This window comes from Numenius arquata, chromosome 1 (assembly GCF_964106895.1).
Source record: "Numenius arquata chromosome 1, bNumArq3.hap1.1, whole genome shotgun sequence".
NCBI classification, from domain to species: domain Eukaryota; kingdom Metazoa; phylum Chordata; class Aves; order Charadriiformes; family Scolopacidae; genus Numenius; species Numenius arquata.
This window is the reverse complement of record NC_133576.1, coordinates 131,878,359-131,904,074: the sequence shown is the minus strand read 5'-3', so window position 1 is coordinate 131,904,074 and position 25,716 is coordinate 131,878,359. Positions and strand designations below refer to the sequence as shown.

General features: G+C 40.1%; 1 protein-coding gene across 1 annotated transcript in view; it reads left to right on the top strand.

Moving 5' to 3' along the window:
* Nucleotides 1-350: 350 nt before the first annotated feature.
* The window catches only part of TYR (tyrosinase), a 49,904-nt gene continuing 24,538 nt past the window's right edge, over nucleotides 351-25,716 (top strand). The window contains exons 1-3 of the mRNA XM_074153095.1: nucleotides 351-1,193; nucleotides 11,034-11,250; nucleotides 20,329-20,476. Coding sequence (XP_074009196.1) covers nucleotides 351-1,193; nucleotides 11,034-11,250; nucleotides 20,329-20,476 — 1,208 coding nt within the window. The remainder of the gene's footprint in view (nucleotides 1,194-11,033; nucleotides 11,251-20,328; nucleotides 20,477-25,716) is intronic.

Genomic DNA, 25,716 nt, shown 5'->3' with positions numbered 1-25,716 from the left:
TGTTGCTGTGTCCAAATTTTAATTTTTACTTCCTCTCCAATTGCCAGAGGAAAGCAATCATGTGCTATGCAGAAGATGAAAGTTTATAATAAATGCCTGCATTTTCAAACCTGTAGGGGGTAGGGAAAAAAGTCACTTGGCTTTCACCCAGAACATGTGATAATCAGATTAACCCTAAAGTGTATTTTGTGTGTAAATGCATTCAGACCAGGAATGGGGAAGGACATTGGAGGGTGCACTATAGCAGAAGTCAGCAGTGAAGTGTTCCTGGTGGAGAGAAGGAATTTCTTTCACAGCCAGGACTTTGAAAGGGTCAGAGAGAGCACCCCATGCACTGAAGCATAACGCCAATGTTCTCCTGCTGCTCTGTGAGGATGTTGTTGTTTGCCATGGGTTTTCTGCTAGTCATCCTTCAGCCATCCACCGGCCAGTTTCCCAGAGCCTGTGTGAACACACAGAGCTTGCTGAGGAAGGAGTGCTGTCCCCCCTGGGATGGAGATGGGTCCCCTTGTGGGGAGCTTTCCAGCAGAGGGTCCTGCCAGAACATCCTGCTCTCTCAGGCTCCGCTGGGACCACAGTTCCCTTTCTCAGGAGTGGATGACAGAGAGGACTGGCCTTCTATATTTTACAACCGGACGTGTAAATGCGAAGGCAACTTCATGGGATTCAACTGTGGGGAGTGCAAGTTTGGTTTCTCAGGACCCAACTGCACTGAAAGGCGACTGAGAACAAGAAGAAACATCTTCCAGCTCACCACCAGTGAGAAGGACAAGTTTCTTGCCTACCTTAACTTGGCAAAGAACACCCCTAGCCAGGACTACGTTATTGCTACTGGCACGTATACTCAGATGAACAACGGCTCCAACCCCATGTTCAGAAACATCAATGTGTATGATCTCTTTGTGTGGATGCATTATTATGCCTCTCGAGACACTCTCTTAGGTGGATCCAATGTGTGGAGGGACATTGATTTTGCTCATGAAGCCCCTGGTTTTCTGCCTTGGCATCGGGTCTTTCTGCTGATGTGGGAACGTGAGATCCAGAAGATAACAGGTGATGACAACTTCACCATCCCCTACTGGGACTGGAGAGATGCTGAGGACTGTGTGGTCTGCACTGATGAATACATGGGTGGCAGACATCCCACCAACCCCAATTTACTCAGCCCAGCATCATTTTTCTCCTCATGGCAGGTAAGGACAGGCCAAGGGGAAAGGGAAGGGAAGGGAAAGGCTGAATGTGCCAGAATTATCCTACCAAGTGAGCTGCACAAGCTGGGAGCTTAGCTATGCTGCATTCCCTTAGACATTCCTGGAGAGAAAGTAAGCACTACCAGAGAGCAAACCAGATTTTATGTGGACTTAGTCTTTATTTAGAACTGTTTGTTTGTCTCTCAGCCTCTTTCTGACGGTAGGATTTAGACTGCTTAATTAAGAACCTAAAGTTAAGATGGAACTTATGTCTTTGTGTCCAGACATGGCCTTTAGCAGCCTAAACAGGCTTAGGTCTGTTGAAGCAATCAGGTGAGAAAAAGTAGGATTTATGTACACAAATTGCTAGCACACAACCATTGCAAGACAATTGGTGACTGACTGATGGAAATAGAAACAAAGAGTTTTCAGAGGTTCTTCCCAGTGCCTTCCTGTCTCCAAGAGTCAAAAACTACCTAATGAAGCTTTTCTGCTTTCAAATGAAAAAAAAACACAACAAACAAATAAAATAAATCTTTATATCACAGAAGAAGCAGCTGTGTAATTCACATCAGTGGTTCAAAAGATATATAAGAAGTAATCTCTGTTGGTCAAAGGAACTAAGAAGTAAAGTCAACACCTATTCCTGCCACTTAAAAGCACTGCAAATTAAACCAATGTAAATTTTCATATTTACATAGCTGATGTGTTCTCATATAGCTGAACTATACTGTGCTGTTCTAACATTGAGAGTCTCTAGGTTTTTTTTGTCTCTTGCTCATTACTGCCACATTGCCTAAAACACAGTGACAAAGGTCTATTGGCTTCCATAGACACACTCCATCATGACAATAGCAACAGTCCCTTCTGGCACTGAAGTATATGATTATGTTGGTGTAAATCTATCTTTGTTCTATTTATTTCTGTAGCAACAGCCCAAATGAAGGTTGGGCAGTTTTAGTGATTTAATGGAAAGTGAAAGAGATACAAGCTCCATCAGCTCTCTGATATTCTGGCGTTACAAAACAGCAAATAACTGGGCTGTTTATACTGTATTTAGTCTTGATTTGTGTCCTCTGAACAATATAGACTTTGTATGGACTATAAATTCAAACATTCCCATATACTCTAACAGGCCTATTTTACGATATTCTTCCCCAAACAGGGACCATTTCCAGGACAATGTTTGCATACAGCCACCTTGTTTGGGAGGCTAAGGCGGTTCTAGTGGCATAGACATAGGTTGTTTCACACTATTTGACCCCACTGCCATAAAGTAGATATAGCTACAAACACGTGCTTTCATCCCATTTTCCAAGATTCTGCTCATTTCTAGCAGCATGAATCTGGATGAACTCTCCTAACTTAGATTGTGTTACCAGAATGAAGTCGATCTGATGCTGTTCTGCACTGCGCTGAATAAAGACTTATGTGAAAACGGTACAAGTGTTAAAGTGCATTAAATGAAACTAAAATTGCACTGGTTACATGTGTCAAGTGGAGCTAGCAATACAGTGGACTGGATGAGATAACCAAGGTAGCAGGAGGCAGGTAGCATAAAGGAATCAGCAAGTTGTTAGCAGAAAATTCTAAAGGACCTGGAGGGGTCAGGTAGTTATGTTTAGCTCATTTTTTCTAAGGTACTATTAATCATATCCAAATTCTTAGACTTGATCCATCCCAGTCAGTTTTATAGCTTCTAATTTAAGGTCAGCTCCCACAAATATATTCTGAAAATACAGACAATTCTTTAAGAAACAAGTGGTTTTAACAGATATTTTTGTATAACTTTAACAGGTGCGACAGTAACAATAGTGTTATGTTTAAAATATATTCAGTATCAACATATTTATGTAAAAGCACACAAGTCCTTTGCTGGAGTTTTCCAAGTAATTTGTGAAAATGAGTGCTTCTCACTTCTATTTTTCAGCCACTTCTGGTAATGTTACACTGTTATCAAAATTTCCAAAACAGGGCTACAATAACTTGATCTTCAAAGGGAATTATTCCCTTTTAACATCTTCTGTCTATGTGTATCTCTGCTGTCTTATCTAGAGAAGGAATGAAAGATATTGAACAGATCTGCATTTTCAGTCAGTGAGTTTGGGGTGAAGATACAACACAAACTGGTATTTCTTTATTAGCTTTGAATCCAAATTTAAACAATTGCTTATGATGGAATAACTTGGTTAATGCAATTATTTCAAGTAGCACAAAGCAAGAGATCAGAATCTCACTCCAGAAAATCAAAAGGGGACAAAAATAGCCTTAGCTTGAACCGGAAAACAGCCATAGATCTGCTGCAGAATACGCTGATTATCCAAGCTCTGTAGCTAAACAGCAAGAGAAAAAAAAAAAAAAAAGAGGAGGAGGATCCAGAAATGTGATGGAATTTTTAGGCTTTTAATAAGCATTCAAAATAAAAGGAGGGCAAGAGAAACCTTTTGAATAACACATCTATAATATGGTGTCCTTTTTAGAATTGTAATTCTCTTCCTAAAGCATAACAAAACAATGCCTGCTATGTTAGGAAATAGTTATAGATTTATTGAAAAAAAGGTAAAGTGCCTATTTGCAGAAGACCATCTTTCCTTTTTTTTTTTTTAATTCCTAAAGAAAGGAGAAAATACTTTATTCCATTGAGAAGTTGCCATGGCAACATGGATACCCATGAATACATGCTGAAATTCTTGCTTTCGCCTTACTTTTTCTCCAACATGCTGCTGTTACCACTGAGCTGAGTGAATTATCTGTCCACATTTTTCTCATGTTTATCATCTAAGTGAAACTTCTGATTCCTGCCTCTGTTTTTACCAGCAAGACTATCGGGAATTTTTAGTGTTTTTATTTGTTTGCTTGGCTCATGTTTCAGGGTAGGTGGAAAGGATTTTCTCATGTTTTCAGTTACTTGTTTGTGATGATTAAAATGTTGCATTCAGAATTAGAACTGCATGACACCTACTAATGCTTTACCATATTTCACAATTCCATGCCGACTTAATAGAAGGCTATGTGGGAAATGGAGATCTTCCATGACATTTTGAAAGTTTTTTGGTTTAGTGCCTATTTCTATAATTATTCCAGATAATGGTTTTGCTAAAAAGATAATTATTGTGTCTCACTTAAATAGTAGTGGGTGAAATTCGGCTTGCCTCTGCACCAGGTCTAATTTGGAGAAATAACTGAAGTCAGTGGAGCCACAAATGCATAAAAAGCCTTCTGCAAACAAAAGCAGAATCTTTCTGCTGGTAGTTAACATTAGAGTTTGGAGATCCCCACAGTGTGCTAGGCAGACAATGAAGAAATAAAGCAGGAGAATTTAAGTGCTGGTTTAGGTTTGCTATTGCGGCAAGCAGGGTTTATCACCAGCTTCAGCCCCCTATATCTTGTCTCTCCTACAAGAAGAGTTGCTTTAGAGAAGTAATTGCATAACATGGAGAGCTGTCTGCTCTCAGATGTGCTGGTGTAAGCCTGCAGCCAATTCTTTGTTGTAAGCACCGAGAATTTCCCTTAGCACTTCACTCTGTATCAGCCTGCAGAACCACTTACACAAACGCAAAGCTACTACAAAAGGGAAAGAAGTTACACAAATAGAAAATGGATATAATGCTCCTGAACTAATAATGACAGCACTTTAGATCCATTACCTGAAAATATGACTTCATAAGAAATACAAAATTCAGCTATTCAGACACAGTTATTTAATTCTAAGCACAGTTTACCAGGGAGCTGTATTGCCAGTTGAATAGTCTGAGAGGAACATTTGAAGTACTATTTTATGTCCATCTTGAAAAACTGCAGGAAATTTTCAAAATACAAACATCAGAAACCAACAATTATTGATTCTTAAATCAGCCAAAGTCTTATATCCATTTGCTTGTGGACACCCAAGTATCTCATGAACTCAATGACTTCATTTTTTATTGCAACTTAATAGGTTTTGGTGCCAGCTACAGGCTGGTAAATTAAAAAACCAACAGCGTCTGCAAAAGAGGAGTTTATCAAGATTGGTTTCCTAATGATATGCTTACATGGATTACAAATTTTAAACATTTCCTATTACAAAGAGATAAGTGTCCACATGCCACACCTCTGTATCCCAGCCTGAAGGAATTGGGATCTGTGCACAGCAGGAACAGCCACTTGAGTATCCTCAACCTCTTTATGTCACTGGAATCTCAAAGTAATTCCCCTTCTTCCATGGGATCATGAGTGGCTGACAGCAGAGTTCAGCCTGAGGTTGCTTGGCTGTTCTCTAGCATACAGCTGTGCTTGCTTGGGAGTCATGTAGTGTAAAAGAGAAACATCTTCAGAGGTGGATAAATTAATAGATAATGAATTTCCTAAAAAAATTGATTTTGTTAATAATTTACCAGAAAAAGAAACCTACCTGTGGAGACTTGCGTCTTCGTGAACTTGGGGTAAACATGGAGACAGCAACACTAACGTTATAGCTTGGAGACAGCCAGAGAGCAGGGAATGCCAAACCAGAAAGTGTTAATGAATACTTCAGCACTGATGGATAACAGAGTTTCCTACTCCATCCCATCACCATTTTGAGGTGCTGAGAAGGGTGTAAGTTACCCCTCAGTTCTGGGCTGCCTCTGAGCAAAGAGATGGAACTCAGACAGTTTTTACTGAAGGCTGAGAAAATACCTTGAAGACTCTGGTTTGTTTCAGTGCTGTCAATTCATTTTTGTCTCATTTCCTTTTAGCCTGAGTTTCACAGCTCCTCCAGTTAATGTATGTGCCGTGGGGGTCAGAAAGATGATTAATGACCTTATCCTTGCACAAAGATGTTTCTTAGAATTTCTTTGAAGCTTTGCTTTCCAAATTTTCTTTTTTTTTTTTTTTCATTCAGCCCTCTGCCTGTTTTACCTTTCCATTCCTGCTAATATTCAGGAGTACATGAAGAACCAAATATAAATATACACAGCCTTTTAAAAATTTTTTGATCTGCTATAGATACAGCACCTTTTAAAGTTCTGCCTATAAATGCAAGCTCCCAAAGTACAGTTTGTTCTGTTGCGGGTTATTTGGGGATTTCCTTGCATTTTCCCAGTTTGGTGAGTAAATGGCTTCTGGATGCCACTTATTAGGATTAGATTATGCTAGGCCCTAATTCAGCCAAAAAAAGGAAAAATTAAACCTCTTTACAATTGCCAAATATTTTAAATTCAGCATGAGGGCTGTACTTTAATGCCATTCCCAAGGAAGAATGTGAGAATAAGTGGAGAAAGACAGAGAAAGATGGAAAAAGGCAATGAATCAATGCAAAATCTCTTTTGGCCACATAGTGGGACCCAAGGCTCCAGTTCAGGAGTCTAGACTTCATGTAGGACAAACGGAGACATGAGGATGCATCAAGGAGGGCCATGAAGTGCCCACATCACACCCTTGGAGAGATGGGATGGGCGCCACAGATAAGCAAGTCTTGTGGTTGCTCTGGCTGTAGTCTGAAGTGGTTCTTTTAGGCTATATTAATCTGGAGCACTATGAAAAACACGCTGATATAGGTTCTGGGCAGGGACAGAAGTCCTGCTCAGTGGGCTCAGAAAAAAAGCAGAGCAAGGGACCTGCTCTAAAGGAAGCAGAGGTGCGGATTAACCCTTTGAGTGGCCATACTTCCCCAGCAAACTAAGGAACTTCAGGTCACTTTGTAAGTGAGCAGCTATTTCAATACCATAGAAAATCACCTTTTTCCAAGCGTTCATGTATATTACCTGGATTGCATGTCCCTGTAAGTACAGATCTGATTATTCCAAAGCAATTAAAAAGAATTTGTCACTAAAACTCCTAAAGCTTTTAATTTAAAAATAGCAGACAAAGGACTGAACACTGCTGAAGACTCCTATAATGTAATTCACTTTATTTAGGTACAGGGGTTAATCTGTGCAAGCAGTTGCAAGCTAAAAGACAAAAGGGTTTCCCATTTCTGAAAAAGTGTGAGACAGCAACAACACTTCCACACATTTACAGTCTGTTCTCTAAGAAACGATACAGAGATTTGTGCTAAAGATCTCAACTGCAGTACATGGAGGGATTTTTTTGCTGGGTGCTACAAGACCCAGGAGCAATGCTGTGTATTCTGGGCTGCCATCTACTGGCATTTGCTCTTCTAACTACTTACATAAGCTTTTCCTCCGAATATCTTCCTAGCAATTTCCCTAGAGCCACTGAATTTATGCATGCAGGAAAGGAGGCATTGGGTGCAGTTTGAGTATGAAGTTTTGTCCAGGGTGAACTGAGAAATTTGCTCAGGACTGTCCTGAAAGGCAACAAAAAATCCTGTGTTAAAACAACATGTTTCTAGTAGAAATTCCTCCCACTGAATGAAAAGAAAGCAATGACGTGACCCATTTTGTGTGTGCTTTATGCAGATTACATCCAGAAAGAACCATTCAACCAGCCTACATTCTGTTACCACTTACATATCACATGATTGATAAAAAAGCAAATTATAGCTTCAGGATAGACCCGCAATTTATATTGCCTAAGTTACACCTTTCTGGAAAAGCATCCTGCCTCATTTTATGGCCAGACTTTCATTTTTAATTCAGAACAAATAGCAGAAGGTCACAGAGAAGCATTTTCATTCTTGTCCCTTATGTTGGCATTTCTTGACCATGAGTTACCAGGTGCCTTATAGCATCTGGCTTTTGTTTAGAATGAATTCAGTTATTCAGACAGGGCTACACTGAGACATAAATGGAAAAAAAAAAACCAAAAAACAAAACACTCTAACCATTTATAAGCCTCATACCATTAACAGCTGCATGAAATCTCACTGAAATGGGTAAACAGAACTAAGGTGAAATTTTCTTTTGTTAGATAGATTTGAGCACACATTTGAAGACTCCCTGTCTGAATATCTGAAAAGTTGGTCTTGAAGGCAACGTGTGATTCCTCTTTAGAACTCTACAGGGATGTATCCCCAGGGCAGTGGGGAGAGGACAAAAAGATAGAAGATGGCAGTGCAGAGAAGGTAGAAGAAGAAATAGACCTAGTTAAGAACCATAAGAAACAGAGCCAAACAGAAAATATACACATATGTAGTTTCTGAGCCAGGTACCAACTGGGAAATAGGTTGAGCTCCATCAGCCAAGATGCACTTGCTTTTTTCACTAATGCACTTCTAGGAACATAGGGCTGTGCATTTTTATAAACAAAGACATTACTAGAGCATCTCCCTCAGTCTGAATCATCCCCCTATTTTCCTTCTGACAGGGATAAACTCTCTCAGTAACACAAAACAATCACAGCAACAGCACAGTAACTACATTTTGTTTTTATAACTATAGGTCACTCCCTGTCACTACCTCTCCCTTCTTGGTGGGCATTCTTAAAAAGAGACTTCTTAGAGGTACAGTCCTGACCCCAGCCCCTCTTAGAGGGACAATCTTGACCCACTTGGTGAGCTTCTGGGGGGTAATGTGCACATGGAACTCTCTGCTGGACTACCACCTTCATTCCCCAAGGGCATCTTAGTAGTTTTAATAGACTAGGGTAGTTTTCAGATAATAGAGAAGTCTCTAAGGACAAATTTCTTTGATAAGCTTTCTTATCTCCTCAAAAAAAAAAAAAAAAAAAAAATCAAAAAAATATGAGAACAATTTATTCATGATATTCATATTCATAGGAAACATCATTTAAGAACTCCAGATTCTTAAAGAATCTAAGTTATATCACCAGCTCTGTCATACATTTTCTGTGAATTTGTGGTCAAATCACTTAGAAAAGGATTTATCTCATCTCATTCCACTCTTCCAGAAGTTAGTTAGGCAGCAAAGCAACTTGCCTTTAGCTCTGTCTTTAGTCACTTCAGAGGCACATTCATGCCTTCAGGGTGTGATTCACCCCATCCTAATGCAGAAGCAGAGCATTAAGTTGAACACTCTTAATTTTGCTTCCCTTGCTAACTGCAGTCCAGAGACAGTTTCTGCATTGATTTTTTACACATTTTATTTCATTGCCTTAGTCAATGGAGAGAGTTAGGCACCTCTAGAGATAAGTACATCTCACCTACCAGACATCTGGCTTAGAAGGGCTGAATCACGCTCTGGAGATGCCTCTCTCTATTGACTGCAGAGATTGTCCTATAAAGTGTTGCTTCAGTCTGGCAATTTGTACACAGCCAGTGCTGGCGAAATGAATCTCCCACTCATTTCCTTCACTAGCAGAGAATCTCATGTTTTTCCATCCCATTCACAGTAGATATGATTGCTTTCACTCACCTTCCTGTTCCTTGTTTCGGTCCATGAAATAGAAGTACACCTCCAGGGTGAAAGAAGTCTGGAGGTTTCAATGTCATGTGTTTTCTCCCCTATGATGTCTCACTCAGTAATGAGACCTGTTTTTTCTCCACACAAAGTTCTCATTAACCACATTGATTACCTGCTAACCACAGAGTCCTATATTTTGAAGAAATCTCTGTGCTTGTATTTGTTTTGGTGGGTTTTTCAGAAAACAAGCAAACAAAAAAAAAAACCCAAAACAATAGACAGCAGCTTTGGTTCAGAGCCTCAGCCTTACCTGTAAGGGATACAAAACAACTTCTGGGAGTTTTGAGCCATTGTTCCTCTGTTTCATTTTCATAGACCCATCAGCTATATCACTATGCATACCCACCAAACCCTCTTGTCTGATCTTCTGCCTGTCTTTGTGTCATTCTCCATCCTCCATCCTGACTCTATGTCAGGCAGGTTCCTGAATATAAAGTAGAAATATGAGTTAGTACTCATACTAGCTCCCTGTAGGTTTATTGTACCAGAATATGAAAAAAATCCTCCCTCTCATTCCAATCACTGGCCAAGCAGGGGATGCAGTGAGAACTACTATAAAAGCTCATAGTCACCAGAGGACGCACATCCTTATGTAACAAATAAGTCACTGTGGCTTAAAAAGATATTGAGCAACACCTTAGTGACACTGACAGTCTGTGTGGGCACTTCCAAACCATGGAAAACGTGGAGGACTTTGACTTGGCCAAATCAGCTGACTATGATTTGAAGTTGCATTGAGCTACTTTGCTCTTCCAGAAGTCTCAAATTGGACCGGTATCTTCCACAGATCATCTGGCAAATAATGACTTGTTCTGTCATAGTAACTGGACTTTGCTTGCAAACCCAGAACATTTATATAAATGATGCTGGATTCTGACAATATTTAATATCTGTATTCATCTCTCTATTTAAGGTCCTTTTCCAATGCCCATCACTATGGTATCTCAGCTGGTGATATATGTTCATCCCCACAGCAATGTCTTTTCCCATTTTGTACCTATAGCACCATCAAGACATTGAGAAACTAAATGTCCATTTGGTCTGACAAAGCACAGACAGATATTTTCAGAATAAAAGATCTTTTTTTTTCATATTCTAAGGCAAAAATTCCCCCTCTTACTGTGTGGGGAGAAAAATCTACGATTATGGCTTTGTTCAGTAGCGTGCTGCAGCCAAAAAGCCTCCATTTAGTGACTGCAGCAGCAGATTTAACTTCATTTGTGTCCTGTTGCATTGGTAGGTAACACTGATTTTAGCCTCAGTGACTTTTCAGGGACATAAATGAGAATTGATGCCTTAGTCTGCATGAGTATTTTCAGATACAGACCAGTGTATTATTTCCAAAAGTGCACTGTAGTAGAGGGGTGTCTTCCATGAAATAGCCCAGTTTATATTAAAATCATAAACAGAAAATTTGAAAAATAATATATACTCTTGCAACATACTTTTAACATTGTACATTTTCTTTGCTCCTTTCAAAAAATAATTAATCAAAGAACCTCTTTTGTTTGCTTTTATTATTTACAATTACAACTCTGCTAATAGAAAGTGTTTTATACAGGTAATTTGTACTCGGTCTGAAGAGTACAACAGCCAACAGGCTTTATGCAATGCCACAAGTGAAGGGCCTATACTGCGCAATCCTGGGAACAACGATAAATCAAGGACCCCAAGGCTCCCATCCTCGGCTGAAGTTGAATTTTGCCTATCACTGACACAGTATGAATCTGGATCCATGGACAAAATGGCCAATTACAGTTTCCGAAACACTTTAGAAGGTAACATGTTTTATTTTATTATGCCATTGCCATCTGTAAATTGATTTTCTCTGGGGTTAAAGACTAAACTCTGGGCAGTTTGAGCAAAGAAATGTAGTACTGCATAAAAGGAGATAATCTAATAATCTACTTAAACATGATCATAACAGTGTCCATGTGGGTTACAGGTTTGCCCTGGAATCCACTGTCTTCCAGAGGCAAGGCTGGACAACAAGAGTGAGAAAGGATGCTGCCAGTTGGCATGTTATGTCTATACCCTGCCACCATGAACTCCATAGCAGACTTCTCACCAAAATCTAAGGATTAAGGATTAAGTTATACCTCAAAAATGACCCTCAGTATCATTTCCAAAATAATTTAGTTATTTATCTTCGTTTTCTAACTATCCAACCTGTTTTGAATGTTCCTAATTTGCTAGTAAACAAGGGTTCTTTGCTAAAGGGAATAGTTGTTCTTAATTATCTGTCTACACAATCTCTTTTGAATATTACTAAAATGCTAATAAATAGCACATTACATATTTATCAATAAAAATTGTTACAGTATCATATATCAGCTGAATCAAATATGACCTACTTTTCACGTCCCAGAGATTTTTGCTTGCAAGGAATTGTGCAAGGGCCAAAACCATGTGATATAGGAGCATTTATATAAATGTTGGTGTGAGGATAAGAAAGCAAAGCTTTTAATATGTTCTGCTCTTAATGTAGTGTGGAATGCTATAAAGCTTTCTCAGGGAAAAAAAAAAAAAAAAAAGATGTGGAATTTATCTGCTGAAGCCAAAAGAGAATTCAGACATTAATTGACTCCAGCTCTGGACATAGCTGTGTTTTCTACCTTTGATAAAGGCAACCACGTGACGTTTGGGAAAGAAAAAGGTGACATTATTGAGCAGAGGTTTGTTTACATTTTTTTCCATGAAATATGTGGATAAATGCAAAGTGTGGAATAGGAGGAGTAGAGAAAAGTGAATTAAAGCAAACAAGCCATGAAATAATGAGGGTCTACCATCATGCTGCTAGCATTGTAAACAAAAGCAGAGGCACAGTCTATAGAAGTTATGCAGAGTCACACAGAGTCAAAACAGACCATTTACAAAGCCTAGATTTCAGTATAGTGACTGCTCATTAAATAACAATAGTTCACGAGTAGTTGCAGAAAAAGGACAAAACTTGCTTTTTGTTAATGCTAAATCTAAGCTGACAGCTAAACAGTCATAGATCAAGTATACCCCTTTGATACAAATGGAGACATTTTCCTATTGAAAATGACAGTAGCTATTTGAAAAAAGGTGATAACATAGATATTCAACAGAATTGCACAACAATCAGGAAAGCACCTACAGTTCCCAAAGAGCCTGGAAGAATTTATTTTAACTCTAAAACCAGAATCAGTGTTTTGTCTGATTAATGTATCAAACCCTTTCTCTACTGCTATCTGTCACATTAATTTCATGGCTAGCAAGTACAGTTACAGTTGGTCTTTGTTAATATCATAGTATCACCCGTCAATCTCACTGAAGAGGGCCATGCTTTAATCTGAATAATGGCAATGTCACTGCATATGAAAAGAACTCTTTGGGATCAAATATTCCTCCAAGTGAGTTCTTTTGTTCTGTCTAACAACCCTTCAGAAGTTGAAGAGTGTTCATCATTCTTCTAATTGAAGTTATGAAGCTCCAGCTCACCACTGTGGTCATTTGGAGCCCTCCAAATACCACATAAGTCACGTCATGGTTGCCACCAATAGGTTCTAATGGATTTCACATGATTTAGATGCTGGACAAGTTCAGGACCAAAAAGGAGGGCTATAGAGGGTGAAAGCAGGGACAGGTAGAATGGGCAGAATATAAAGAAACTGTCCGAATGGCCAGGAACCAGATCAGGCAAGCAAAAGCCCAGGCAGAACTAAATCTAGCCAGGGACATCAAAAACAAGAAGAAAAACTTCTATAGATACGTCAGGAATAAAGGCAAGACTAGGGAAGTTGTGGGCCCTCTCCAGAAGCAAATGGGAGACCTGGCCACCCAGGATATGGAGAAGGCTGAGCTACTGAACAACTTTTTTGCCTCAGTCTTCACCGGCAAGGGCTCTAACCACACTGCCCAAGTCAAGGTAGGCAAAAACAGGGGCTCTGCAAATGAAGAACTGCCCACAATAGGAGAAGATCAGGTTCAAGACCTCTTAAGGAACCTGAAGGTGCATAAGTCCATGGGACCTGATGAAATCCACCCATGGGTCCTGAGGGAGCTGGTGGACAAAGTTGCTAAGCCGCTTTCCATCATATTAGAGAAATCATGGCAATCTGGTGAAGTTCCCGCTGACTGGAAAAAGGGGAACATAACCCCGATATTCAAAAAAGGAAAAAAAGAAGACCCAGGGAACTATAGGCCAGTCAGCCTCACCTCTGTGCCTGGCAAGATCATGGAGCAGATTCTCCAGGAATCTGTGCTAAGGCACATGGAAAATAAAGAGCTGATTGGAGACAGCGAGCATGGCTTCACCAAGGGCAAATTGTGCCTGACAAATCTGGTGGCCTTTTACGATACTGCCACAGGCTTGGTGGACAACGGCAGAGCAACAGACGTCATCTACCTGGACTTATGCAAAGCGTTTGACACTGTCCTGCACAACATCCTGGTCTCAAAGTTGAAAAGTCATGGATTTGACGGATGGACCACTCGGTGGATAAGGAACTGGCTGGATGGCCACACTCAAAGGGTTGTGGTCAATGGTTCTATGTCCAAGTGGCGGCCAGTGACAAGTGGAGTTCCTCAGGGGTTGGTACTGGGACCAGTGCTATTTAACATCTTTGTCAGAGACATGGACAGTGGGATAGAGTGCACCCTCAGCAAGTTTGCTGATGACACCAAGCTCGGTAGCGCAGTCGACACGCTGGAGGGAAGGGATGCCATCCAAAGGGACCTGAACAGGCTTGAGAGGTGGGCTCGTGCAAACTGCATGAAGTTCAACCAAATCAAGTGCAGGGTCCTGCACCTGGGACGTGGCAATCCCAGGCACAAATACAGGTTGGGCAGAGAATGGCTGGAGAGCAGCCCCGAGGAGAAGGACTTGGGGGTGTTGGTGGATGAGAAGCTCAACATGAGCCAGCAGTGCGCACTGGCAGCCCAGAAAGCCAACCACACCCTGGGCTGCATCAAGAGAAGTGTGGCCAGCAGGTGGTGGGAGGTGATTCTACCCCTCTACTCTGCGCTCGTGAGACCCCACCTGGAATACTGTGTCCAGCTTTGGAGTCCTCAACACAGGAAGGACATGGACCTGTTGGAACAGGTCCAGTGGAGGGCCACGAAGATGATCAGAGGGACGGAGCACCTCCCCTATGAAGACAGGCTGAGAGAGCTGGGGTTGTTCAGCCTGGAGAAGAGAAGGCTCTGGGGAGACCTCATAGCAGTCTTCTAATATCTGAAGGGAGCCTACAGGAGAGCCGGAGAGGGACTCTTTGTCAGGAGATGCAGTGACAGGACAAGGGGTAATGGTTTTAAATTGGAAGAGGGGAGATTTAGACTAGATATTAGGAGGAAATTCTTTACTGTGAGGGTGGTGAAACACTGGAACAGGTTGCCCAGGGAGGTTGTGGATGCCCCATCCCTGGAAGTGTTCAAGGCCAGGCTGGATGGGGCTTTGAGCAACCTGCTCTAGTGAGAGGTGTCCCTGCCCATGGCAGGGGGGTTGGAACTCGATGATCTTTAAAGGTCCCTTCCAACTCTAACCATTCTATGATTCTATGATTCTAGATGGTTCTTCCAGTAAACTGGGGGAAAATCTACATGTTCTTGAAGATGTATGCAAGTTAGATATTATTCAGAAGCCATACAGTTTAGGCAGCTACAGAAGCAGCATATATTATCTTCATCATAGTGCTGGATGGTTTCTGGATGCTTCCAGTTAGCTCAACACAGGGGCAGTGTGCCTGTTTTATCAGTGTCCTCCTTGACACGCACCGTAGCCCTTTCAGAGCATCCTAGGATGCTCTCATACGTCATTCAAGAAAGGAAGAAAAGAGATTGAGCAGCTCCTTTTCTCCTAGCTGTGAAGGTAGACCTTTGCAAGTCCTATGATCCATGTGGAGGGAGCCTGGGAAGCTGAAGCACAGTGAAGAAAAACTCAGTAGGATAAAACTGAGGAAATGAATGTCCCCTCCTTAGAAGCTCTGTAGATGTGAATCCATAAAAACAAACAAAAAAATCTAACATTAGATCTTTTCTATACTAGGGGAAATCCTGCTAAGAAAGTGACTATGTTTGTTCATAGTCCAACTCACAGTGCAATTACCAGAGCCCACATTCTTGTCTAACTTTCATAGACTTGCTAAAGGAAACCTACAGTGCCCAAGAGCTGGAATGTAAGAGACTAAAGGTCAATAGAGCGATGTTACCTTTCTTTCCACAAGAATATGTTATTAGAGCCCGAGATCACTGAAGTGAAACTGTGTCCACAGCGTTCAATGATAAGGGGCTCTTTAGTGATGTGTTTCTCTGAATGTGGGCCAGATGTGGCTCAGCAGGCATTTATCTATACTACTACAGAGATGGAGCTTATTCCATGAGACACAGTGTTATTCTTAGGCAGCTTTTTTCTTTTTTTTTTTGAGGATATTTTATTTTTTAACATGAATTATTTCAACACTCAACTTTACACCACAAGACCACAAATGGTCCTGTCAACCAATGAAATGGTTGGTCCCTTCCAACGCAAACCATTCTATGAATCTAAGATTCTATGCTGCCTCCTCAGAATGAGAGATGGCTGAAAGACTTAGAATTTCTTTTTCTTGATGAGAAAATTCCACATTTGAAGTTATTTTATTCATGGCAACTTCAAATGAAAATCAATGCCTACTAAGTTTTGCAGAAAGTGACAAAAGGCATTTTAAAAAAAAATCTAAAACTCTATACCACTTTCATTATCCATGTATTAACTCATGACACGTTATCAAGTCAAGCCATGTCATAGCATTCCACTGTCTGTCAGAATTGTGTATTGTTACTGCTGTTCTATCATGAAATAATGGAATAAAACCTCAAACACTTCAAAATGTAATTTCAATTTGATAGGACATTTTCCTTTTTTTTTCTGAGAGATTTCAATGTGGAAAACTTTTCTCAGTATTTTCACTGTGATCCATATAGCTAATGAAAAATGGTTTCTTAAAATGAGATTTGCCAACAGAAAACTTCTAATTAAAAAAGTTTTAGCCTGCAGCCAACATTCCTCAACCAGCTCAAACTCTCAGTCTCTAGGTAAATTTATGCTGCACATTGAGAAGGTGCTGTCAAGATACGGAGGGTCACTACCAGAGAACTAGAAAGACTGTTGAGCCCAGACCACAGTAAAGCTCTACAAGAGTTGTTTTAAGAAAAAAAATAGATGGTGACATGATCTAAATTAGATAATCACAAACTTTCATTTGCTACAACCCCCTGGGCCAAATTCTGCAGATCTTGCATCTACCTCACTCTAGAGAGATTACAGTGATAACATTGCTTGTGAAAATATGTAAAATTTAACCCTGAAAAAATTCCTGTGAGATTGCCAATGGCAGAAATACTCCACAAACATAAGCTAGAAGAACATCACTAACTTCAAAGACCAGCAAGGGTATGGCCTTAAAATTCTTATATCTTATATCTTTCTTCCTATTTTAAAGTAAATGCACCTATCTTACTTGAAGTACTCTAAAATGTGAAATCCTTATTAAAAAAAATTAGGTGGAGTGGAACTAAGTATATCAGCCATTTGGACTCAAACATAGAATCATAGACTCTTTTAGGTTGGAAAAAGCCTTAAGATCATCAAGTTCAACCATCAAATTAACACTGCCAAATCCACCATTAAGCCATGACCCTCAGCACTACATCTACACGTCTTTTGAATACTTCCAGGGATGGTGACTCAACTGCTTCCCTGGGCAGCCTGTTGCAATGCTTTATAACCCTTTCAGTGACAAAATTTTTCCTAATATCCATTCTAAACCTCCCCTGGAGCAACTTGAGGCTGTTTCCTCTTGTCCTATCACTTGTTACTTGGGAGAAGACTGATCCCCCACCTCTCTACAACTTCCTTTCAGGTAGTTGTAGAGAGTGATAAGGTCTCCCCTCAGCCTCCTTTTCTCCAGGCTGAACAACCCCAGTCCCCTCAGCTGCTCCTCATAAGACTTGTTCTCCAGACTCCTCACCCGCTTCATTGCCCTTCTCTGAACACGCTCAAGCACCTCAATGTCTTTGTTGTAGTGAGGGGCCCAAAACTGGGCACAGTATCAGAGGTGAATCAGAACAGCTGATTTTGCTGAAGTCTTTTGAAAAGTCTGAGAAAAAAGAATAAGACCCAGGCTAATAAAATTAAATGAGACCACACAGTGCTTTTTTTTTTTTTTCCTTCTAACTTTACAATTTATATGGAGTTTTCATAACAAGAAATCAGAAATTAGAACATCTCATGCACATGGTTAAACATGATGTCAGTTTTGACACTGACGGAATGTACCCAAATTAACTTGGAGCTGGAGGGTGGGGCTTCTAAAGCTCTCCCACTTACAGAGCTTTTGATTATTAAGATTAATTGTTTTTGTACAGATGTTCCATGAAAAAGGTGTCCAGAGCCAAAATAAGTATTCTGTATATTTTTTTATAATGACTAGATCAAGTGTTCACAATACATTAAGAAATATTAAGTATCCCAAGTCTGATATAAAGCATCTAGCCTTCTGTCTAAACTTGCATAAAGTCCTAAACATATTTATAATGCAGCTGAATATAAGTGGGACTGTTGCTTCAGAATGATATACAGATAGATCATTTTCAGTTAATATTCACAGAAATATCCTAGTATTGTTACATCAACTGATGCCAATTATCACCCACTGTGGTCATCAGCAAAGAAGGCCAAAATTGTTGTCATCAGTTCCTGTGAGTTCTGGCCAAACTATTAATGTACATCATTCTTCATAGCACATTTGGTAATATTTTATTCTGCTGTTTCTCCTAGTAAAATCTGGGTAACACAGTATTTGCCATTAGGCAAATTTCTGTGGGCAAGATTTTCCCTTGGAGAACTTCTGCCCATTGCTGTTTATGTTGCCATGCAGTGTCTTCAATAGTCCTGGTCCACGCCTGATGTACTTAAAACCTGCAGTTATCTATAGGCATCAACATGTTCCTTTTTCTCTCCGAAGTCCAGACTCACTCCACCTTGAAGTCCTACAATTTTCATCATAGGCCAACTCTACCTCCTCCACCCATCCTGATTATGTTTTCTTCTCTGACTTCCCTTAAATTTCTCAAAATCTTTGTTACAATCAGAAAGTTGGATGGTTATTACGGTGTATTGGTTCCTAGGTGCCACACTATGATTTGATCCTTATAGTTATCAATGCTTTTATGCCAGAAGCTTTTCCCTTGTTTGAAGAGGTTAGCAGGCAAGGCAAAGCCCAATGAAGGAATTCAGAGTCACAGAGAGATGCAATCACTTCACATGAAAGATTAGAGTCCCAGTAGGGTATAAATGTCAGGTTTCCAAATTCATGGAGTATGGCATGAGGCATCTCTAGTCATGTCTCAATACTTCACGTGACTCAAAAAGGAGCAAATCCAAAGAGCAAAACAGTTCATGCTGGGGACCAAACATCCATGTTATACTTGAAGATTTTGACAGGGAAGAGTTTCTTTTAGACTAGCTGTGGTTCAGTCACGTGAATCGAACACCCACTGAATGGTTGGCACATTTTAGATTTCCTCCAAAAGGAATCCAGCTTGCAAAGTCAGAAATTGCCCTGTGGTGTGTGTCACAGCATGAAACAGAAGGATTATTGGGAGATTCACTCCCAAAGTATATTGCTAATCCTCATTCAAATCCTGGTTCTTGGTTCAAATAACTAAAGCAAGTGATCAAAATGTGTGAGTCACTTCCCAAAGAGCTAAAATCTTTATTTTCCCCACCTTGCAGACTTGATAAACTGCAACAGTTTTGGGAAAACACTGAGGATCAGCACAACAAGCATATTGTTCTCAGTCCTTTTCATTTGGTTAATAATTTGTAAAGATGCTTTGGTATGTCTTCGCTATGCTTCACTATGCTCTTTATTATCCTGCAGCTTACAGAAATTGTGAGAACAAGATGTCTTCAGGAACCTAATCAAAGAGAAACAGCAGAGAGGTTTGGTAGCGTGGGTTAAATAGTATGACTAACATCAGGTTAAGAAACAGATTGGGAGAACCACATATATTTCTGGTTTTATTCTCCTGGAAAATCCAAGAGAAGCATCAGATGGTTGAGTTGACTTTTATTAAGAGTCCTTACAAGTAGGGAGGAAGCTTGGCTGTCAGGATGCTGAGAAGGGCTACCAACATCAGACCTGAGGTATGGACAAGCTACCAAAATAAAAGCTAATGCACAAACTCATCTTCCGGTATTTCTTATTTGGGAGTTGGTCTGTGCGACCTCTTCTCAAAGCCCATACTTTAAGTGCCCTCCAAAATAACAGCAATCCACAGACTCATCCTGCAACTCTGACGGTGGAAGATTATTGATTATTTACCAAATACTTTTATAAGGGTTATTTAGCTTGTATTGTGTTGGCTCCTATCAATAAAAGAATGTGTTCTATAGAGACAAACAATATTAAATGACTGGGTATATGATGAGATACAGTAGCTTGTTTTATCTTAGGAACCTATAAGTATAGAGATCAAAAATGAAAATAAAATTAATACATTTTCTCAACCTGAATAAATGTACACACATAAATGTCTGCAGGGATTATGTTGCCTGTTAAGAGCCAGGCGCAATGGACAAAGAAATTTAAAAATATAAAGCAATTAAGCATTACATTTGCTGACATGCTGCATCAGCGACATGGCAGGAGTTTTAATTTAGCTTATTCTAATTTAATCTTTTCTATGCCTTTGAAATATATTAGCACTCCTTTATGTGTTTTCCTAAGCCCTTGTCTAAAAAGCTGCATGTAAATGTAGTGAAAGTAGGTACTTTGATCTTCAGTCTTACTGGAAAAAGAATTATATGCATTGTCATATCGGTATACGATTTCCTCTTCCACATACAGGCTTTGCTGATCCACAGACTGCAATATCAAACATATCTCAAAGTGGTTTACATAATGCGCTTCACATCTACATGAATGGCTCCATGTCCCAAGTACAAGGCTCTGCGAATGATCCTATCTTTGTGTTACACCATGCATTTGTTGACAGGTGAGTTTAATTCTTCTTGGCAAATGTAATTTATGTTATGTTTTTACAGTGTGCTTCTCACTTACAATTCAAAACTGCAAATATTTTACATGACATTGCATGCACAGCATTTTCAGACATGTAGAATTGAGCTCTGCTATTTTTTGAGAGCAAGTGTCTTTCCTGCCCTGTCTGTATGTTCACTGGATTAAATATAATTTGAAAAGTTGACAAATGCATTCAATTCTTATTACCAAGGTAAAAATAGTTCTTCAGTGATGTCATAGTGATTAATATATATGGATGTGTATGTCAGGAAGTTTGGACCAAAAGTGCGTGACTCATTTTAACACAACTATAATCAGTTGGAGCAATTCCTTTACATTCTGAATGTCAGTGCTGTTTTAATTTCTATTCCATAAGGAAAATCCAAGTGTGTTATTCATAAATAAAGAAGAAAAAAATCCGTATTTTAGTGTGACAAACAAAATTGTGACTGTCTCTTGATGAAAGAGTACAGCTGTGGAGAATGAAAGGAAAGCAAACAGAAGGATATCATGTTTCTTAGTAAGAAAGGGTAGGGGAGCACAGTTTTGCAAGAGAATAGTGAAATTGCTACATTAAGGACAGCATTCCAAGATTTAATGGTGACCTTAAAAATTTCTCTGTCACTATAATATATGCAAATGGCTATAAACAATTTACTGTGGACTGCATTACACCAAACTGTGAGGACTGAAGAGCTATAAAAAAAAAAAAAAAAGTTAGCTAAGCAAAGAACTGTAAAATCCACACAAACAACACTTATTCTGGAGCAGTTTATATTTTCTTACTTGTCGTCTTCTACTTTCCCACCACGCACTGACCATGACTTGGCTACTGCAATACTTAAAAGAACTATTAGCCTGCACAAACATTTAGGACTCTTCCACAAATTTGCATGCTCAGATACCTACTGACTGAGACCCTGCCTGCACGCAGCAGGGCACGTATTCAGATGAAAATCAAAATGGTTCCTTTATTCAGGTCACTGAGGAATAGAGCACAGGAGGGATGCAGATTACATCTTGCAAACATCTTCTTGCAGTGAAGTTCTTTAGTTTCAGGCAGTTCACACCGAAGTTCTTATATAAAACTTTATCGTATTCAACCAAAAAGCTAGTCAGTGTAAAAGACAAATTTAAAGTTGGGCTTTTCTTCCTTAGTTATATATTTAATGAGCCTAATGGTTGTGCTCTTCATACTTTACCCATCCAGAAATAAGGTTTCAGGTCTAAGCGGGTCACCCAGGCATCAGTGGAATGGCTCCTTCAAAGGGTGACCCACCTATCTTCTGCTCCTCATACCGTAGGGTATAATTAGCCTTCTGGAGGTGTCAGTTTTGAAACTCTTTTCTGTGAAAAGATTTTCTTCAGAACATTTTAAAAGTTAAACAATGTAGCTTAGCTGTGGTTTAGCATATCCACCCATTGACTCCTTGACAGGATGGATGCACAAAGGTTTCAGGTGTGGATACAAATTTAGAGTTTGGCACCTGGAAATTAACTTTCCAACATCTAGGTTATTAAAAAATGGATCAATTGAATATTCAGAGAAAAGGAACACAGAAGGGAAAGCATTATGTTCTGCAATATCAAAAGAATTATTTTTCTTAGACATTCATACTTGTATAAGACCTACGCATCTCTTAGCTCCCACTCACTGCAGGGCTTAAGTAGCACCTTGGTCTTCATGCCGACCCCTCCCACAGAGGAATTTCAGCTGTAGTCACTATGAGCCCCTGGAAATACTTTTCATAACTGTAGTTGTTATCCATTTCAGAAGGTAAAATTATCTGCAAGAGATAACGTTAAATCCTGCTAGTGCTGAGGAAATAAATCATTCTACAGTCACTGTGGGAGCAATACAGATATCCATGATGCAACCTCATCCCATCTGTGGCAGAAAGAACTTACCAGCGCTCTGCAGCTGCTGTGTATATGGGCTTTAGTACACACGGATGTAAAAACTGATAATAATGCTGCCTTTTGTATAAGTGACAGAAATGCATTAGCATGATTAGGGTTACTTAGCAGCCTTATCCATGACAGATTAATCATGCTTTTAGTTATAATTAATAAGTAGGTGACTGATAGGTACATACAGTACATTTAAAAAAACCCTGTTCCTCTCCTACATAGACTTTAAATCTGAAGGGCTGTGAAGAAGTTCTTTTCTGAGAAGCAAGCAAGAATACAAAGAATGAAGGAAATGGGAAAAACAGTCTCCACAGCAGCAGAAGTATTTTTTTGGGTCCATATTAACTTTTCTCATTTGGACAGAACACTTTTGAGCTGATTGCTATAACTACTATGGACTTTTAACTAACTTTTTAACTAAATCTTCTGCTGAGGACAATCTCTCTTCCAGGCCTTGGTGAGGACATTGGCAGTTGTGAGATGATGTGTGAGTTGTAGAAGGGCAACAAAGCTGGTGAGGGGTCTGGAACACAAGTCTTATGAGGAGAGGCTGAGGGACCTGAGGTTGTTCAGCCTGGAGGAAAGGAGGCTGAGGGGAGACCTTATTGCTCTCTACAACTCCCTGAAAGGAGGGTCTAGAGAGGCGGGGGTCAGTCTCTTCTCCCAAGTCACAGGCGACAGGACTAGACGAAATGGCCTCAAGTTGTGCCAGGGGAGATTCAGGTTGGATATTAGGAAGAATTTTTACACTGAAAGGGTTATCAAGCATTGGAATGGACTGCCCAGGGAAGTGGTTGAGGCACCATCCCTGGAGGTATTCAAAAGACGGGTTGACATGGTGCTGGGGGACATGGTTTAGTGATGGGTTTTTTTTTGGTCAGAGTTAAAATGATGGTTGGACTAGATGATCTTGAAGGTCCCTTCCAACCTAGAAATTCTATGATTCTATGAGATGGGGGTTTACTGGCAAAGGGTGTAAAAAGACTGGACACCAGCAGCTACAGGTCTGCTGGGTCTTGTTAAGGCAGGGAATAGCTCTCTGTCAAGAAATCAAAAATGGTCCAGCACTTCGAGCATCCATGTCGGACCCAGAAGAGGGATTCCTCACTCCACTGCAAGCTCCTTGGGTGAATGTAGTTTGTAGCATGTAGTTTGTTCTCCCAAACTCACGTCTCCTGGAGATGTGTTTCATTTCCATTGATTTCAATAAGACTTTTGGGGAGCTGTTGATCTGAGCTTCATCTAACCCATCTGTAAAGTGGGTGATATTAGATGCCTACGCAACAGGAACGTTGTCAGGGTAAATGCATTAACGACTGTGAAATGCTCAGTTACGACCATAATAGGAGTGATAGAAGTAAGGCAATAGATCATTGGAACTGATTTTACATAGAAGCATATGGTACAGAGGAGGATAAACAAGTGTATACGGAGTCTGCTGACAGGTGTGAGCCAAATGTTAGGAGCTGCTTTCCAAACTGAGCAACAGTCAGCCTCCCATCTGCTACCCCCCCCAGCCTTTGCTATCCGGGCCTGATGCAAAAAATGAGGGAAGGATGGACAGAGCAGAGCTGTAGTTGAGAAGATCTCTCAAGTGAAAAGCAAAGTGTTTCTTTACAAACGCTGCCCTTTTTTTTTAGGTCATTTTCTTTCAACAATGCAGAAGTATGAAGGTACCCAGTCAACAGCTTTCTTATCAATGACAAATCAGGCTCCTTGGCACCTTATTTGCTAGCTAGAAGACCTAGGGGTCAGACCTCAGTGCTTGGTAAAAACAGGTGACCACGCTGAAAATTATTAATTGTTAATTAAATGGTTTTAAAAAAAAAAAAAAAAGGAAAGAAAAAAGATGCAACAAAATATACATTCAGCAAAAAAGAGAGCTTTTTAGCTCTGTGAAGCATTTCTCTTAATTGCAAATCTCTTTGCTATTCAGATACACTCTACAGTCAGCACAAGGGAATAACAAGGGAGGAGTCAACCCACTCAAGCTGGAAAGAGCAGCTGCACAAGCAGTGAAAGCAGGGTCCCACAGTCCCATTTGAGCTCACTAGGGTGTTTTCTTTGCTCTGAAAAGGAAATCTTTCCTCTTTGTCAACTTTTCAGCCCCTCCATCCCTATAGTGACATAATATCTTCATCTGTTCTCCCTGCACTTCTTCCCATTGAATGTTACTTCAAACTTTCTTCTCATTTGTCATGTACCTCTCCCTTCCTTGACTTCCACATCTCACCGCAACAGTTCCCGTCACAAATTGCAATGGGGAAAATAAGTTGTCATTAAACATCTCCATTCTACTTTATACCTGTACAGCAGCTAATGCAACAGGGCCCCAGTTCTCATCTTGTTTCTAAGTTGTGCAGTAATGGACAGGGTTTATTACAATAATACAGATGACTTTCAAAGGCCTTAATTTTAGAACAAGAAATTTAGAACTGATTTTCTAGAGAAGCACAGTAGGGTGTAGACTTTTAGTCTCTGGCATCTCTAAAATCTAGATCAACCAGACCCAGACTGTCAGTTCTAGTGATGTCACCACTACAGCACCTTTTTCTCCAGCTGTCATGAGTAACAAGCAGCTCTGAATACTGCTGCAACCGTCATTGCATTAACCCAATGCTCTGACCAGTTGTTTCTCTCTGTTCATACCCTTTTGCCATTTCTTTGCTCTCTGTCACATCAGGTGAACTGTTGGTGTCCATTTTCAAGGCTCTTCGCTGCCCATCCCCAAATCATCCCATATTTATTGATAAGGAATTCACCCACCCCTTCAATGAGTTCATGATATCAAACGCTATCTTACATCTGGTCGCTGTTCAGACAAGTCCCTCCAGACTCGAATCCTCTGGTTGGGGATTATTCACCCTACACACCCACAGATTCAATCACCGTTCTTCCTTCAGCATGATACTTGCAGAAAATTTCACACATTAGGTAGCTGAAACCTTCACTTAGTGGGTGGGCCATTGTGGTCCCACTGCATGGTTGCCTCGTCCTCCTCCCATCTGTTTGTGTCCATCTGTTGTCCCTTGTCCTATGTGTATATTAGCTCTGTCATTAAGGGACTGTTTAATTGTGCTGGTCTGTGCAGCACCTGGCATATTTGTAACCTCTGACTATGGCTCTCAGGTATCAAAGCAACATGAGCAACAGGAATTAGCAATTGCTTCATTTATGATCATATGAAATGGAAATGGCAAGAGATAGCTGGATATCCTTATGCTGATCTTGTTGCTTCAGTTACTCTTTTGCTTGCTGTCACACAGGACTAAATCCTTGCATCAGAGACAAAACCTTTAGATG